Source organism: Mustelus asterias, chromosome 5, assembly GCF_964213995.1.
Source record: "Mustelus asterias chromosome 5, sMusAst1.hap1.1, whole genome shotgun sequence".
NCBI lineage: Eukaryota > Metazoa > Chordata > Chondrichthyes > Carcharhiniformes > Triakidae > Mustelus > Mustelus asterias.
In genome coordinates this window covers 80,852,652-80,871,187 of record NC_135805.1, presented here as the reverse complement: position 1 = coordinate 80,871,187, position 18,536 = coordinate 80,852,652, and the positions used below count along the sequence as shown (strand labels likewise).

Below are 18,536 nucleotides of genomic sequence, written 5' to 3'. Positions count from 1 at the left end.
TGTGGGGATTAACTCTTGTGGTGACATGGCTCAACAGTGTCGGCAGTAACATTATCGACTGCGCATTTCAAAGTGGTATCTTCACCTGTTAGGGAGACTTCACCATGTTCAGCAATAGGAGACAGATCACTGAATTTCAAATGCTAGAGATTTGAACCAGGGTTTGTGTGATCAAGTAGACTTTCCTTTCAGGACTTGTAACTGCAACTCGTATCAATTTATTTTATCAATTCCAATTTTCAGAACTACTCCCTGACTTGTGGTTTTAAGTGGTGCTTTTACATCAGAGAGACGTGCTTGCAATCAATTCAGAGTTAATTTCCATTTACGATCGCCCATTCTCAAGCACTTTGTCTCAAAAGATAATAACTCACCTGAAGAGTTAAAACACCAAAGGCAAAGCCTGTCGTTAAAAAAATTGATATTTGTGGGTAAATTCGTAAATGATTAAACTTCAAGATCTCTTGCAGTGGTATATCAGTCCTCATGTGAATCTGAAAACCATCATTATGTGCTTTAAAAGAAAAAAACCAAAACAAAATTCACTGTTGCTCTGGTTGGCAGCTCAATGGATTAATATGTTTAATTATAACTTAGAAACTTATAATTCAGTATTGTCCAATATATAAAATATATGGGTGGTACAGTGGTTAGCACTGATCCCTCAGTGGCAGGGACATGTGTTCAATTCCAACCTTGGATGACTGTATGTGTGGAGTTTGCAAGTTCTCCCCGTGTCAGCGTGGGTTTGCTCCGGGTGCTCTGTTTTTTTTCCCACAGTCCAAAGATGTGCAGGTTAGGTGGATTGGCCATGCTAAATTACCCCTTAGTGTCCCACGATGTGTAGCTTAGTGGGGTTGCAGGGATAGGGCAGGGGAGGGCCTGGGTAAGATGCTCTGTCGGAAAGTCAGTGCAGACTCGATGGGCTGAAGGGCCTCCTTCTGCACTATAGGTATTCTATGATTTTTGTTAATTGATATAAATGTTTTGTGGTGAATTGAAAAAAAAAAGCAGCTGTCAGCAGGAGCGTTTGACTTTTTTGCTTGATCTTAAGAGGCAGAGCAAAACATTGTCACTTCTTGCATCATGTAACCTATTTTGAAAAACCTTCTCAATCGGAAGATAACCAAACCCTATTTTGATTTCCTCTCCTTATTCTTTGGCATCTTTTCTTTAACTATCTACAGATTTTATCCTTAGGGTCTGAAACCAATAAAAATCATTTGTAACGTTCATCGTGGACCCAAATGTATGGATTTCATGTTTGATGAGGTTTTGTAGAAATGGAATTGTTATTTTTAAAGAAAACTTTGAAAGAAAACATTCTGAAGAAGGAAGATAGCATTTTAGATTAAAACTCCAATTGTTCCCAAATGCTTTGGCCTTTTGTACAAGGTTTTTCACACAAGATTACCTTTTTGGTACAACCTGGGTAATGAGATAATCAGAATCTATTTAAAATTCACGTAATTGAACATTTAAAATTCAAACCTGCCAAGCTTTAGATGTGCCTCAATATCCAGAACTAAAGACTGACACATATACCTTGACACAATAACTAGAATATCACCATTGCCTCTAATGAAATTTTATTATTCACACCTTAATGAGTTAGTTAACCTTAATATTCCCAATTTAATTCTTAACTCTTTAAGAAAAGATACATGACGTAATTTCCTGTTGTTTCTTCTCGTGACTTTTCAAATGATTGCAATAAAACTATAGAAAATAAAACTAAATAGAAGTTAGCTTTCACAGTTAAACAAAATCTTCAACTTTAATTGTCAATTCTACAAAAGAAAGAGTTAATGAGTGGTTTTTTATAGACTTGTGGACTTTGAAAATACATGAATACATAATACTAGAACTTAACAATCCTTAACAGTGGAAAAGGGGATAGAATAGTTGAGAAAAAAATTGAAGAGGTGGGTCCCACAACATCCCAGGGTACTGCCTGGGCATGACCCTCTCTGCCCTGGGGGCTGTACTCACCTGTGAGCCTCTGGTGGATTCTATTCACCAGGTTCATATTGTGTGGTACCTGTTGTGATTCACGTTGGCATGAGGGAATGGACAGTCTAACATTGGGGGGGGTGTGGGGAGAGGGGAATCAATTGTCATCATTAAGAGCCCGAGCACAAGTATACACAGAGGTGGACAGACTTCCTCACAGCTGATAAGGTGCCTCACAAAAGGTTGCTGAAGAAGATTGGGTCACACGGAGTTGGGGGTAGGGTGTTAGCGTGGATTGGGGATTGGCTATCCGACAGGAAGCAGAGAGTCGGAATAAATGGGTGCTTTTCTGGTTGGCAGATGGTAACTAGTGGCGCGCCGCAGGGATCGGTACTGGGGCCTCAACTATTTACCATTTATATAGATGATCTGGAGGGGGGGACTGAGTGTAGGGTAACAAAGTTTGCAGATGATGCAAAGATAAGTGGAAAAGTGAATCATGTGGAGGGCGTAGAAGGTCTGCAGAGAGATTTGGACAGGCTGATTGAGTGGGCGAGGATCTGGCAGATGGAGTATAACGTTGACAAATGCGAGGTTATTCACTTTGGAGGAAATAATAGCAAATTGGATTATTATCTAAATGGAAAAAAATTACAACATGCTACTGTGCAAAGGGACCCGGGGGTCCTTGTGCATGAGACGCAAAAACCCAGTCTGCAGGTGCAACAGGTGATCAAGAAGGCAAATGGGATGTTGGCCTATATCGCAAGGGGGATAGAATATAAAAGCAGAGATGTCTTGCTGCATCTGTACAGGGCATTGGTGAGGCTGCAGCTGGAATACTGTGTGCAGTATTGGTCCCCTTATTTCGGAAGGATATATTGGCCTTGGAGGGAGTGCAGAGAAGGTTCACAAGGTTGATACCAGAGATGAGGGGTGTTGATTATGAGGAGAGACTGAGCAGATTGGGTTTGTACTCGTTGGAATTTAGAAGGCTGAGGGGGGATCTTATAGAGACCTGTAAGATAATGAAGGGGCTGGATAGGGTAGAGGTGGAGAGATTCTTTCCACTTAGAAAGGAAGCTAGAACTAGAGGGCACAGCCTCAAAATAAAGGGGGGTCAGTTTAGGACAGAGTTGAGGAGGAACTTCTTCTCTCAGAGGATGGTGAATCTCTGGAATTCTCTGCCCATTGAAGTGGTGGAGGCTACCTCGTTGAATATGTTTAAATCACGGATAGATGGATTCCTGATCGGTAAGGGAATTAGAGGTTATGGGGATCAGGCGGGTAAGTGGAACTGATCCACTTCAGATCAGCCATGATCTTATTGAATGGCGGGGCAGGCTCGAGGGGCTAGATGGCCTACTCCTGCTCCCATTTCTTATGTTCTTATGTTATGTTGTAAAACTTGCTGTCAACTTTTCTTTCGCGTCCTGATTCCTTACACTGAGGTGGGATTCCTTGATGCTAGTGGTCTTCCATTAGGTACTGCAGAGTAAAGGTCTGACTAGCAAAAGGCAGAAAGTGGAGCTCCATAAGGAACAGTGCTGGAGCCACTGTTGTCCATCAATTCAATAAGCAACTCAGGCTCAGGAATTAGAAGCACAATTCCAAACTTGTGACAGCAAATTGTTGGGTATAGTTGCTGGAGGAGGAATGCTACAATACAGGAAGTCATGAATAAACCTACTGAATGAGAGTGTAATTGGTAAATGAATTTCAATGTTGGTAAGTGTGAAGTGGTACATTTTGGTAGGAAAAGTAAGAACATTTACTGCTTGAAAACTGAGCATCTAAGCAAGGCAGAGGAACAGAGAGATCTGGGTACTGATCCACATCACTAAAAGCTATGATTTAATAAGGCCATAAAGAAATATACAAAGCACAGGGGTTCATTTCTAGAATGATTAAATTGAAAAGAAGTGAAGAATTTAAATAGTACAGTTTTGCTCTCTATATTGTCAAAAGGATAATGAGGCAGCACTGGAATTGGCTACAAAAGGATTCACCAGAACGATATCAGAACTGTGGGCTCTTGCCTGTCAGGAAAGGTAGTAAAAGCTCAGATTCTTTTCTCAAGAAAAGAAAAACTGAGGGGTGACCTAACGTAAGTTTTCAAGACTATCAAATGGCTCGATAGTGTGGAGGTCGTACATATAACATCATCACCAGTAAGTCCAATAGGAAATTCAGGAAAAAAACTTGTTTATTCAGCAAATGGTTTGGATATGGAACCATTATCAGAAGGAGCAGTTGAGGCCACCAGCATAAGTACATTTAAAAGGAAGCTAGATAGACACATGAGGGAGAAAGGAGCAGCAGAATATGCTGGTGAGGTTAGAGAAAGTGGGAAGAGGCTTGTGTGAAGCATAAATACTGACATAGAAATGCTTGGCCAAATGGTCCAAATCTGTGCTGTAAATATGAGAGAGTTCTAAGTGTTTGAAATGGGGAGGTGTTGCATTCATCAGCAGCAATCTTTCTCACTTCAATTAGCATCAAGTTTATTTGTGTTGCAAAGCTAGGGAAGCACTTCCTGTACATCTGCAGATGTAGTGTTAGTGTCAGAGCTTTAGGCTGCTTAAAATGAGAAGCCTTTAAGTGCAGCTTTGCTTTCTGTTGCTGCATTATGTATATTTTTTGCAAGTTGGTGTCTTGTAACTATGTCCGTTACTTTTTTATGATGAATCGTTTTATTGAAGGTAACGGGTTTGCAAATTATTAAATAAAGCAATAATGTGTTTAAAACCACATTTTATATCAATAAATTACTATTCATTGAATGCGCTGAAACCACTGGATAAGTAGAAAAAGATTGAACAGCCACATTTTAAGTGACTTAAACAGCAGTTTCTAAGATGGCCGAACATTTACACAGCTGTAACCTACAAATTATAAAGCTATGAGGAAGGGACCAGGCCATCTAGAAGCAGTCTAAATGAGACAATCAATTTGGATGAGTGTGAATGTCACCTCTCCTGAACTATTCACACAGCATCCAATTATAACAGCGAGGACTTTCTGCTCCTTATGTCCTTGGGCGGGTTTGGCAACGGGAGCAGAAAATCCCATGAGAACTTCCAAACTGTTTCACGCCAATGTAAACATGTGACGTGATTGTCACCGCTCCCCCTGTCAGTGATTGGACGTGCTCTGTCGCGAATATCATTTGAACACATTATTATCTAATTATCAGGCTTCAACACCTGAATCACCCCTACTGCCACCCCCATCAGAAAATTCATTCACTTTAACATGAGGGCAGAACGACATGAATCATGACTGGCCTGCCAAAGCGTGCATCAGCTGAACGGACGGGGGCAGCACGGTGACACACTGGTTAGCACTGCTGCCTCACAGCGCCGGGGACCCAAGTTCGATTCCGGCCTCAGGTCACTGTTTGTGCGGAGTTTGCACATTCTCCGCGTGTCTGCATGGGTTTCCTCCGGGTACTCCAATTTCCTCCCACAGTCCAAAGATGTGTGGGTTAGGTTGATTGGCCTTGATAAATTGACCCTAGTGTCAGGGGAATTAGCAGGCTAAATGTGTGAGGCTGTGGGAATAGGGCCTGGGTGGGATTGTGTCGGTACAAACTCGATGGGCTGAATGGCCTCCTTCTGTGCTGTAGGGATTCTATGATTCTATGAGACCTCCCAGGGAGCTCAGGTGAGTGCAGCGCTCAGGGACGGGGGTGAAGGATCATGCCTGGGCACTATCAGTGTGGTGCCCAGGGAGGGGTGTGTGGGGAGTGGGGTTCCAGGTGAACTTCTTTGCACTGGGGGGTGGCCTTTAAAAATGGTGCCTTTATCTTCGAGGGACTAAGCAGCTGGAAGTGTGGGTGAATCAGAGGCTGCCCCACCAGCGTTAGGTCGTGGGACCTGCCCCTTTAAGTTCATTCATCTAAAGTGTGGGACTATTCGGCAAAGAAAGCCTTCGACATGCGCTTTTCCCACTCGACATTGGCCTTTGCTGATATCTGTGAAAATTCATTCCAACGTGTGCATTCAGCTGGGTGTGGACCCAGCCATTAGACTTAATCACCTTGTACAATGGACCCCTGCTGAGGTGGGAACTCTGTCAGCTGTAATCAGCTGTCTTTTATAGTCACCGTACTTAACAATTGAACACTCTGTGGGTGAATTCTTTAAAAAAAAGCATTGGGTGAATTCTCCCAAGCCCTGCTGGTAAGTTCAATGGCGGCCGGGGTGAGGGGTGCGAGTTCGGCAGGAGGCCTAGAAATCGGTTTTACGCTGGTGTGAATTTATAGCATGATCTTCCTCTGACAAATCAGGAAACACAGTAAGAAGTTTAACAACATCAGGTTAAAGTCCAACAGGTTTATTTGGTAGCAAAAGCCACACAAGCTTTCGGAGCTGCAAGCCCCTTCTTCAGGTGAACTCACCTTGTACCTTTAAGACCTGGCTGGCTTTAGGGATTCGCATTCTAATCAGTATTCTGTAACGTGATTTTGTGTCTGTGCCCTGTTTGAGAGCACATTTCCACTCCATCTGAAAAAGGAGCAGCGCTCCAAAAGCTTATGGTATTTGCTACCAAATAAACCTGTTGGACTTTAACCTGGTGTTGTGAGACTTCTTACTGTGCTCACCCCAGTCCAACGCCGGCATCTCCACATCTTGGGTAAGAAACCCATGTTAATGCCACAACTACATACAATGCTTGTGGAATAAAAACCATAAAATGTTAGAAACATTCAATGGGTCAGGCAGCATCTGACGAGAGTGGAACAGAATTAATGGGTGGAATTCTCCCAAAAGATTTCTAAGGCCGGGATTCTCCGATCTCACTTGCTCCACCACCGCTGCCAGCGAGAACAGAGGATTTGGCGCTCAGTCAAATCTCCATTCACTGCAGCGGGGTCAGAGAATCCCAGCTACGGATGAAATTGGAGAATTCAGCCTCAAGTGTTGTTCTCAGTGGGAAAACCAGTGAACATCCCACTGGGTGGTTTAGTGCGATTCCCACTGGCGAGAATCGCCTCCTGGCTCTTTTTTTGCACCAAGTGCCACATGACTGTGACTCACGGCTTGCCGAAAAAACTGGTGCCATTCTCTCCCGTTCCCTCACTCATTTGGCACTTCAAATTTTTTTCGTAAGATCGCACACTTTGTTTCAATTATTATTATTAATGCAAAGTCTCTCTCTTGTGTATGCATAGGAATTTACTGGCACGGTGGCACAGTGGTTAGCACTGCTGCCTCACAACACCAGGGATCGGGTTCAATTTCAGCCTTGGGTGACTGTCTGTGTGGAGTTTGTACGTTCTCCCTGTGTCTGCATGGTGTGAAGTTAGTGTACCTTTAAGAGGTTTTTTTGTCACAGCTTTAGGTGATGTCATTGGTGGGAAGAGAAAAAAACTGTACAGATCAGGTGACAAAGGTTTTTAGTTTGGCTGTAGTGTTAGAGGCAGTCTTAGAAGCAAGCTGGAAAATAAGTCTCTTTCTCTCTCTGTTTTGCATTGAAAATGTTTACTAGTTAACTGAAAACACAGCTTATTGCCATTCTGCAGTAAAGAATCTATTTTTTTGGTGTCTTTGGGGAGCTGAAGGCTACAAGCTGCTCTGAGTTTTCAAGGTCATTTGAAATCAGCATTCAACCCAGGGAACTGGATTCCAGTATCAAGTGAGCAGTGTGCAGTGATAAATCTGTTTAAAAGGTTTTGTTTGTTGGATTTTGATTTTAATTGGAACAGATTGGAGATATTCATTAAGAGTTATGTATTATTGTGGTTGTTTTGTTTCTTGTTTGCAATTGATAAAAGTTTTTGCTAATTTTCTTACTATACATGTTAACTATATTCTTAAATAAACTGTGTTTGATAAAAGCTCCCTAGTGGATCACTTGAATTATACCTGAAGTGAAACATCTCATGCTTATCCTAGTCAAATTCAAGGTGCAAAACTCATGGCTCAGGCGAGCTTCATAAAACACTTTGAAGTCTCTGACCTGAAATATAACAGTGGGCTTCCTCCGGGTACTCTGGTTCTCTCCCTCAGTCCTAAGCTGTGCAAGTTAGGTGAACTGGTCATGCTAAATCGACCCTTGGTGTCCCAAACTGTGTAGGTTAGGGGGATTAGTCGGGAAATATGTGGGGTTACGGAGATAAAGCGTGGATGGTCCTGAGTAAGATGCTCTGTTGGTGAGCCGGTGTAGATTTGATGGGCCGAATCGCCTCCTCCTGTACTGTAGAGATTCTATTCTATGATTACAGTTATTTGTGTGATGTTGAAAGTAACCAATTTACATTTGCTTTCACCTATTGGTGAATCCTGATCTCAGTCCCAGAAACTGAATTTAGCAGATGATTATACTGCCAGCAAGTAAAGCAAGTATAAAATAAATATTATATTTATATAAGACAGCAGCTATATAAGACCCTCGTCAGACCCCACTTGGAGTACTGTGCTCAGTTCTGGTCGCCTCATTACAGAAAGGATGTGGAAAAGATTGAAAGGGTGCAGAGGAGATTTACAAGGATGTTGCCTGGATTGAGTGGCATGCCTCATGAGGATAGGCTGAGGGAGCTCGGTCTTTTCTCCTTGGAGAGACGTAGGATGAGAGGAGACCTAATAGAGGTATATAAGATGTTGAGAGGCATAGATTGGGTGGACTCTCAGAGGCTTTTTCCCAGGGTGGAAATGGCTGCTACGAGAGGACACAGGTTTAAGGTGCTGGGGGATAGGTACAGGGGAAATGTTAGGGGGAAGTTTTTCACACAGAGGATGGTGGGCGAGTGGAATCGGCTGCCGTCAGTGGTGGTGGAGGCAAACTCAATAGGGTCTTTTAAGAGACGCTTGGATGAGTACATGGGACTTAATAGGATTGAGGGTTATAGGTAGGCCTAAAAGGTAGGGATATGTTCGGCACAACTTGTGGGGCCGAAGGGCCTGTTTTGTGCTGTAGTTTTTCTATGTTCTATGTTTCTAAATGTGAAAACAGGTCTGCACAACTTGAGATTAAAGGACAAACGTATGAAATTAAGGCAACCTTCAAAGTAATGGAAATAAAAGATCAATTTTTTGAAGAAAAGGATTGAAACAGACTATTTTTGACCAAAGCATCAAGCTTTGGTTTGTTATGTTGCCATTTAAACATTGGAAAGATCAACACCATTGTCTTCGGTCTCTGCCAAAAATTCTGTTCCTTAGCCATGACTCCATTCCTTTCCTTTACTATTGTCTGAGGCTGAATGAGACCAGGCAACCCTGGTGTCACATTTGATCCCAAGATGAACTTCCAACCACCTATTTGATCCATTAGCAAGACCTCACTAACAGCCCGAACTCAGCTCATCTGTTGCTGAAACCCTCATCCATGCCTTTGTTAGCTCAGGATTTGACTAATCCAATGTTCTCTTGGCTGGTTTCTATCCTTCTTACACCAGGGTGGAATTTTCCCATCCTGCCCTCCATGGGAATCGTAGTGGGACAGAAAGTTCGGCAGACCTTTCAAAGTTCCGTTGACCTTGGGTGGGAATTTCTGGTATTGGGTTACATGCGGCTGGAAAATGGTGCCCTTTGGATACTCATATCCAAACTCGCAATAAGCCTTGTTATAACCCCTATGCTTGTTGACCTGAAAACAACAAGGAGAATTTAAAATTGGAGCATTGCCAGACCAGAAGTCAATGTAAATCTCTTCATGGCCTCACCTTTCCTCAACACTGGAACCCTGATTTTCACAGTAACTTCATTGCAGTGTTAATGTAAGCCTACTTGTGACACTAATAAATTAAAAAAACTCCTTTAGTCCTACAACCCTCCTAGATTTCTTTGCGTATCCAATTCTGGATTCTTGCACACTATGACCTTAAATGCTGAAAATTCCTCCCTACACAAACTTCACCAGCTCTCTTCTCCTGTCAGATGTCACCAAGCTTTCGATCATCTGTCACAATATCTCCTATTGTGATTGGGGTCAAATTTTGTTTGGTAATGTTCCTGTGAAATGCTTTGGGATTTTTGAACGATATTAAAGGTGCTATATAAATAATGTATTTATCATGCATTAATATATGCATGACGAAAATGCAGTTGTATTTTTAAAAATGTATTTCTCAATTGTTGGCCTGAATGATGCGCTCCAAGAGCTGGAGTGAAACGCGCATGCGCCAATGTTTTATTAATCATAAGGACATCAATTTGTGTTCCTGGTGTCATCCCACCCATCTGGGATAATAGAGTTAGTGGATGGGTGGGTCCAGAAATCGGTATCCTCTTTGCCCTATGGAAATTGAAGGTAATAGGCTAGTTGTGATCATTTAAAAAGGCAATTGACCTCCATGATACACACAGAATGCAATAAAACCCTTCCAGAGTGAGACTTTAGCCAGCCGTATTTCCCATTTTTTTGACCAGGCAGGCTATAATGCTGGGTTGTCTGAGAGCAGAGTTAGATCTTGGTTGTTTTGTACTCTTTGGCCACTGGAATTGCTTTGTGGGAGATGTACATGTATACTGACTTAAATTCATGATCTTAGAACCTGAGACCTCATGTAGAGAGGTCCATTTCTGCATTGCACTGGCAAAGAGGCCAAAGTGGCTCTTTAAATTATGTCTGTCACCTTGAATTGATCTTTGGTTGATGTGCTGTAATCTCTCCCTACTATAATAAAAGCAAATTACTGCGGATGCTAGAATCTGGAACAAAAATGCTGGAAAATCTCAGCAGGTCTGGCAGCATCTGTGGAGAGAAAATATAGAGTTAACATATCGAGTATGCTAATTCTATTCTCTCTCCACAGATGCTGCCAGACCTGCTGAGTTTTTCCAGCATTTTCTGTTTTTGATCCATCCCTACTCCTCTGATTGGGTGGGATACTCTCAATCTGCAGTCAGGAACCTGCTCAGCACTCTTAAGTGGCACAATTGAATATTTGATGTCTTTAGGTGGCGGGCTTGAAAATCTGAGTGTTGACCGTATCTGGATGCGCAGCTCATGTGTCGTGGCAGGACCTATTATTCAGTCCATTGTCTTTTTTGCTCCCAGAAATGCTATCTTGATGTATGGTTGCATTTACTCAGACATCCTCTCATACATTGCTTCACCTGAGTCTATATAATGGGTCTTAAAAACCAAGTCAATTGCATCCTTTCTCAATGCAAATAAATACACATGCAGTTTCCAGCTGCAATCAATGGTTAGCAATCAGGAACAGGGTTCTGGCTGATTAGTAATTGTTCTGTGATTGAGAGGACAATGAAGCCAAGTACAGCATCCCATCCTGTCAGAGATTTAAGCCATTGAATTAGGCTGTAATTATCAAACATGAGAAAGAGTGGCGAAAAAAGCCAATGATAACCACTGCAAACTTAGATTGAACTGAGCTGGGAGTCCCTCCATTATTATATCTTTCATTTCATAAGTGAATAAATCCTATTTTTTTTTAAAGACAACTTAAACTGAAAGTTTCATTTATTATTTGAATAACCTGAATGACAATGAACTGCCATGTCTCAGGGTTCACCCTTACATAAATGAGAATTATTAAGTATTTCTCTGTTCTATCTGAAGCTGTTAATCACTGGAATATGCTACAGTCCTTTTGAATGGCAGAGGCTGAGATTGCCGTTATGGCAAGCCTCAACAAATTAGGTTAACTACATCTCTTCAGATCTGGAGCTTCCTGGCATCAATCACACATACAGGATGTATTTTTCCTTTCTTAAATTATTATTTGAAGTATCTGTAAGCAAAGTGAGAGTCATCAATCAGCCAAAAAATATTCATGTTTGGCTAATTTGGCCACACAGACAACATTGAGGTTTCATCACCTGATTCTGCTACAAAGTGTGCTAATGGGCAGGGCTTTTTGAAAAAAAGCATTTTCTTACTGTTTCCATTTATATAAAGTCAATGTGTGTGTTTTCTAGTGAATAACTTAGTGGCTGGTTACAATTCGTTACTAAATTTTCAAGACTACTTAGAGAATTCTTCAGATTTGCCAGAAGAAAATGGCTGATCACCTGCATGTGGTCTTGATACTCAAGTAAATCAAACCACTTCAATTAATTGTCTACAAAATGTTGAAAAAACTACTTCTTGACTTGACATTACATTCAATAATTTCAGATTCTAACCACTGCTTTATTTTTAGCCAGCAATCTGTTGGTAATGATTCTGCTATTCTCATTTACTTCCTGAGACATCAATTTGATACATTTCATGAAAGAATAAAATGATTATCATCTCCTTTTGCTCACACCATCATCCGTTTGTCATATAATCACTCTTACATTCCCACCTGCCATACACCTTCTATTTTGTTCTTCAGTCCCTGCTTACTTTTCTTGCTTTTGAACTTGCTTAAAGCCTGTTAAGGATATAGGAACATAGGAGCAGGTGTAGGCCATTCAGCCCCTCGAGGGTACTTTGCCATTCAACTCTGGTCTAAACTACATCCCATGAATGAATTTTTAAAAAAAACCTTTTCCAGTTCCACTTTTTTTCCAGACACAAGGTCTACCCTCTGCACAGATTCCAGCATCCGCAGTACTTTGCTTGTCATTCCTCCCTGTGCTGTGTAACATACAGCTTTTTGAAATTGCTCTATTCTTTCAATTATTGGGTCATGAAACCAACAACATAGCTACAAATGGAAAATGCTGGAAATACTTGGGCAAGACTGCAAATATGGTGAGAAAAACAGAGATTGGGAAATAAATTAATTTGTGTAGTGCCACTTTGAGCTGGACAGTGTGGTGAGTGGGATAGAGAGAGGAAAAACAAACAAAAGGTCTGTGATAGGATACAAGGCAGGATAATATGACATGACCAAAGTGCCAAAGGTGCAAAGCAAAACATATGGTAATAGTAAAAATAAGGAAACAAAAAGATGAGACTCAGAAAGGTGCAGACGGCAACAGAAGAAACATTACCAGCATCTGCACCTGATGACAGTGGTGATTATGATCTGAAATGATTGAACTTAGTCTTGACTCTGGAAGACTGTGAAGTACCAAGCAAAAAATAAGATAGTGTACTGTTCCCTGATCCTCCTTTAAACTTTCTGAGAATTCATTAGAACATTGTAGGAGATTGAGGACAGAGAGATCAGGGTAGGACCAAGAAGGTCGGAAGCTCAGGATCATCCTTCTAGTCTTAATGGAAAATTGACCACTCAATCAACATCCGGTGTAGCATTCTGAGCAATGCCTACTGTATAATAACTGATACAAGTACATAGAAATTGCAGCTTCAGCATTAAGGAATGTTTGGGACTTTGGATGGAAGGGAAGAGCTGAAAGTGCAGGTCAGGTCTTGCACTTTGATCGGAACGTACTGTGACAAGTGGAGTGGGCATTGATAGTGATTGTGTGACATGGAGGGAATTTTGGGCTGTTAATGTAGGACTGAACCTAGTAACCTTATTTTCTTCTCAAGCTTTAATTTCCCATCTTGTTTTGACAGGGTATATGTCAAGGGTTTTGAGGAATTATACAGAGCATGCCTGTGATGGAGAATATATTTCACTGCGATGCCCTCATAGAACAACCATCAGTATCCAGTCTTCATTTTATGGCAGAAGAGCACCCAGCCACCAGATGTGCCCATCTCGCTACCCACAAACTTTCAAAGACCTTGAAAAGGAAGATTTGTCTTGTTCAGCCATCACGTCCTTGCAGGTAAATTTCAGACTTCACTTCTGAAATGGTGGGAGGAATTCTTACCTATCTCACAATATGTGCTTCTTTTTTTCTGTTGACGCCTGGCTATTTCACAGCTGAATAGTTGTCATATACATATTGAGGTCCTATAACAATATATAACCTATAAGCCTGACTACAATTTCAAGGCACAATGGACAACGTATGAAGCACCAATGCTCTACCCATTTGTAACTGGTGTTGAGTGGTTTAACCAATGGTTTTTTAAAGGCATGCTGGAAGCTACCCAAAACATGTCTCAAAGATAGTTTTTATCTTTTACAATTTGAGACCAGGAGAAGCAGGTGAGCTCATTATGTGCTAACATAATTACTCGAGCCAGCTGCCAGCATGCACAGGCCTCTGGTGAGAACCATTCCTCCCATTCGCAGGTTCAGTCTGTAAATCTGCTTCATCTCAAATTCATGCAGTCTTTCTCTCACGCACAGGCTAAGGCCACAAAATCGGCCATCTATTGCCTTTAGTTTCGCTGCTACCAATGTTCATTTTGGTAGCAAAATGAGTCCACATCAGCCGTCTGTGCTTCTGGTGCATTGTGCTCTGAATGGCATTTTAGTGAGAGCATTATTATCAGGAGCATGCCGAGTAGGCAGATTGTGATCCTTCTCGATGGCAGAGGTTGAGAGTTTGGAAAAAGCTGTTGAAAGAGCCTTGGTGAGTTGCTGTAGTGCATCTTGTATACAGTACAGAATGCTGTCACTGTGTGTTGCTGGTAGAGGGAGCAAATGTTTAAATTGGTTAACAGGTGCCAATCAAGCGGGTTGTTTTGTCCTGGCATTGAGCTGTTTGTTGGAGCCACACTTATTCAGGCAAGTGGAATGTATTCCATCAAACTTCTGACTTTTGCCTTGTAGATGCTGGGCAGGCTTTGTGGAGCCAAGAGGTGACTTAATCACCACAGAATTCACAGCCTCTGACCTGCTCTTGTAGCCACAATATTTAGATGGCTGGTCCAGTTAAGTTTCTGATCAAAGGTAACCCTCAGGATGTTGGTAGTGCGGGATTCAACAATGTTAAGCCACTGAATGGCAAGGGATGATGATTAGATTGTCTCTTGTTGGAGATGGTACAGTGTTGATCTCCTTATTTAAGGAAGGATGTGAATGTGTCAGGAGCAGTTCAGAGAAGGTTTAGTAGATAAATATGAGGAATGGGTGGGTTGTCTTATGAAGAAATGTTGGATAGGCTAGGATTGTATCCATTGGGGTTTAGAAGAGTAAGAGATGGCATGATCGAAACCTTTAAGATCCTGAGGGGTATGGAGATAATGTTTCCTCTTGTTCGAGAATCAAGAACCAGGCGTTACTGTTTGAAAAATAGGGCTTGCCCTAGAACAGAGATGAGGAGAATTTTTTCTCTGAGTGTCCTGAGTTTTTGGAACACCCTTTCCAAAAGGTGATGGAAGCAGAGTCTTTGAATATTTTTTTGAAAGGTTTTAACAGGTAGGCAGGAAGTTACAATCAGACCATTATCTTATTGAATGGCAGAGCAGGCTTGAAGGTCCGAATGGATTACTCCTGCTCCAAATTCATACATTCATATATGCTCATATTGTCTGGCACTTGTGTGCTGCATATGTTGCTTGCGACAAAGGGTGGCATGATGGCACATTGGTTAGCACTGCTGCCTCACAGCACCAGAGACCCCGGTTCAATTCCGGCCTAAGGTAACTATCTGTGCAAAGTCTGCATGTTCTCCCCGTGTCTGTGTGGGTTTCCTTTGGGTGCTCCGCTTTCCTCCCACAGTCTGAAAGACGTGCTGGTTAGGTGCATTGGCCATGCTAAATTTTCCCTCAGTTTATCCGAACAGGCGTTGGAGTGTGGAGACTAGGGGATTTTCACAGTAACTTCACTGCAGTGTTAATGTAAGCCCACTTGTGACACTAATAAATAAATTTAAACTTACTTATAACTCCAAGACTGAATGTTGCCCAAGTCTTGTTACATGCAGGTATCACAGAATCCCTACAGTACAGAAGGAGGCCATTTGGCCTATCAGATCTGCACCTAGTCTCTAACAGATCATCTTACCCATGCCTATCCGCCATAACCCCACTAATTCCCCGAATTTACACATCTTGTGACGCTAAGGGGCAACAATTTAGCATGACCAATCCACCTAACCTGCACGTCTTTCGGACTGTGGGAGGAAAGCGGAGCACCCGAAGGAAACCCACAGACACGGGAAGAATGTGTAAACTCCACAGTCTCCCAGGGCCAGAATCGAACCCTGGCCCTTGGCACTGTCAGGCAGCAGTGCTAACCACTGTGCTACTGTGCGGACCTACGTATGGACTGCTTTGATATCTGAGGAGTCATAAATGTCACTGAATAAATACTGTGCAATCATCAGCTAACATCCACATTTTGCCCTAATGTTGAAGGGGGAGAAATTATTGATGAAGAAGCTGGAGATGGTTGGGCCCATCTCCCAACCATCTCCACAACTCTGAGGGACTCCTGCAGTAATCTGCTGGGGCTGAGATAATTGACCTCTGATACCCACAAGCATCTCCCTGATCAAAGGAGGGGAAGGTTGATCGCTTTTTATGTATGTGTGATTTGCCTTTAGTGTTAGTTTGTGTCGTTTTTCACCCTCTACCTGTAGAACTGTAAAACCAGAATCAAGTGTCACATCCCATATCATGTGATAGCAAGAAAGAAGAGCAGGGAACCATCATGTAACCATCATGGGAGTTCGGAATTTCATCCCAATTGTATAATGACAATCTATATCCTATCAACTAGAATGACACATGAGTCGTAACTAAAAGATGTAAGGACCGGAGAAAAAGACAATTATTTATTATTATTTTTTTAACCGTCTAATCAATGAATTTGGATTTGTGAGTGAATGGTTTTAGGTTGAGGTTGCTGTGATATTGATAGGAATGAATGTTGGCACTGGGACCATGCAAATCCATTGCGGAAGATAGGAGAAGAAAAAAGTGTTTTATTTATTTTAAATCAAGCAGCTAATTGATAAAATGCAGAAAGGAATGAAAAGGAAAACAAGATAATTTTCAAGGCTACAAGGATCAGTTCCTTAATGTCTTCAATTTTCTTCTGCAAATGCCATTTTGGCTCCATCAGTGCCCTCTCTCAGACACACACAGCATGCATTCAGCAGCAGGGATGGCCTTCCCACCAGTACTATTTAATTCAACATATTTGGGAGACAACAACAATGCTGCTTGCATTTTAAACCAATTTTGTAAAGCAATAAGTTAAACAATATCATACATATATCAACGAAGCTTGTAAATTTCAAGATTCAAGTGCTTAATATTTTACTATCAGTAAATTTACTGTATTACAGCATTACAGCAATGGGTAAATCATTGTCACGTTTAGTCATTTACAAAATTACTGTAAACATTAAAATTCACACTTCAGGTCTTGGGTTGTTCATGAGTTATGCACAGAACTGCTGGGATAATAAAATTGAAACTGTAGTTAATTTTTGACCTGAGGGAAAGCATGACGTTTGCCAGAAAATTCTACAGTATCTAGGATTGTTGTTCTACTATTCATTATTTTTTTAAAAAGGTCTAAAATTTGATCTTGTATGTATAAAACTGGGTTCCGTGAAAACAAAATTTCCGTGAAAACAAAATGAAAAAGTTCACCAATTTGGGGGTGGCACAGTGGTTAGCACTGCTGCCTCACAGCGCCAGGGATCTGGGTTTGATTCCGGCCTCGGGTCACTGTCTGTGTGGAGTTTACACGTTCTCCCCGTGTCTGCGTGGGTTTCCTCCGGGTGCTCCGGTTTCCTTCCACACTCCAAAGATGTGCAGGTTAGGTTGATTGGCCAAGCTAAATTGCTCCTTAAATATCAGGGGGACTAGGAGGGTAAATATATGGGGTTACGGGGATAGGACATGGGTGGGATTGTTGTTTGTGCAGGCTCGATGGGCCAAATGGCCACATTCTGCACTGTAGATTCTATAATTCTAAACTAGTCGAAAGCCATGTCAAGCTCTGCAAATTAGAGGGATGCAGACCAGTTTAAAATACCTTTTTCTAAGCCATGTCGGAGAATTGAATAGTATCTTTTTCTGATTTCCCCTTTTCCAACTAGGTTGATTTTGCATTTTATTTTGTGGACTTCACCATTGGCATCATTAGATGAAGCACTTGAAACACCTATCATGGGAAATGCATCAAAGTCAGTTTTTACACATGGAGAAGGTGGTATCAATGAGCTTCATTTCCTATTCACATTGGTGCCCAGACTCAAACACTCAAACTGCAAAATAATTAATCCCAGGCCAACGGTTAAAGCCCAGATTTTCAAGAGTCTTAATGCCCCAAATATCTTGAATGTGCTCTGTAAATATAATGCATAATATGTTGCTAGTGATACTTATCAGCAATATATTACTTTAATTTGAAAAAGAACTGAATTCTTGCCTCCCCAAAACATCTGATTTGCAAGTTGCAGTTTTATTCCAGTTTATAATCACATATAACCAGTGTTAGTAAAGATTTAGTGCAGTAAGATTTCTAAGCTAATAATTCTTTAATACTCAGCACTCTAACATTTGTAATACTGTAGCAAGAGAGTTGGCAGCAAATGACTTCAGTCCTGAGGATAGAACAAAATAGATGTGATTAGTGCCTTACCAGAGGCAATAAGCTTATAACATGTTCTGGATAAAGCTTATTAGTATTGTGCCAAGGGCTTACATTCAACCACTGATAAAAGATGTCAGGGTGAAAAAATATAAAGAGGAAGCTTAACACTTTGAGTCTGGGACAAATACAAATCCTCAGGGAATGTAACTCTGGATAGTATCCCTCACAATTGTTCGACACAGGCTAGCCCAGACAAGCAAACCAAAAGACTGATCCAAGCATAACTTCAGTGTGCATCACACCACCAGAGATTAACACAAAA

The 18,536-nt window shown here is 41.5% G+C and overlaps 1 protein-coding gene across 1 annotated transcript in view; it reads left to right on the top strand.

Annotated features, from left to right (window-relative positions):
- Positions 1-18,536, top strand: part of LOC144493630 (protein eva-1 homolog A-like) — a 298,521-nt gene that overhangs the window by 102,540 nt on the left and 177,445 nt on the right. Inside the window, exon 2 of the mRNA XM_078212884.1 lies at positions 13,381-13,595. Within this exon, the coding sequence (XP_078069010.1) occupies positions 13,381-13,595 (215 nt within the window). The remainder of the gene's footprint in view (positions 1-13,380; positions 13,596-18,536) is intronic.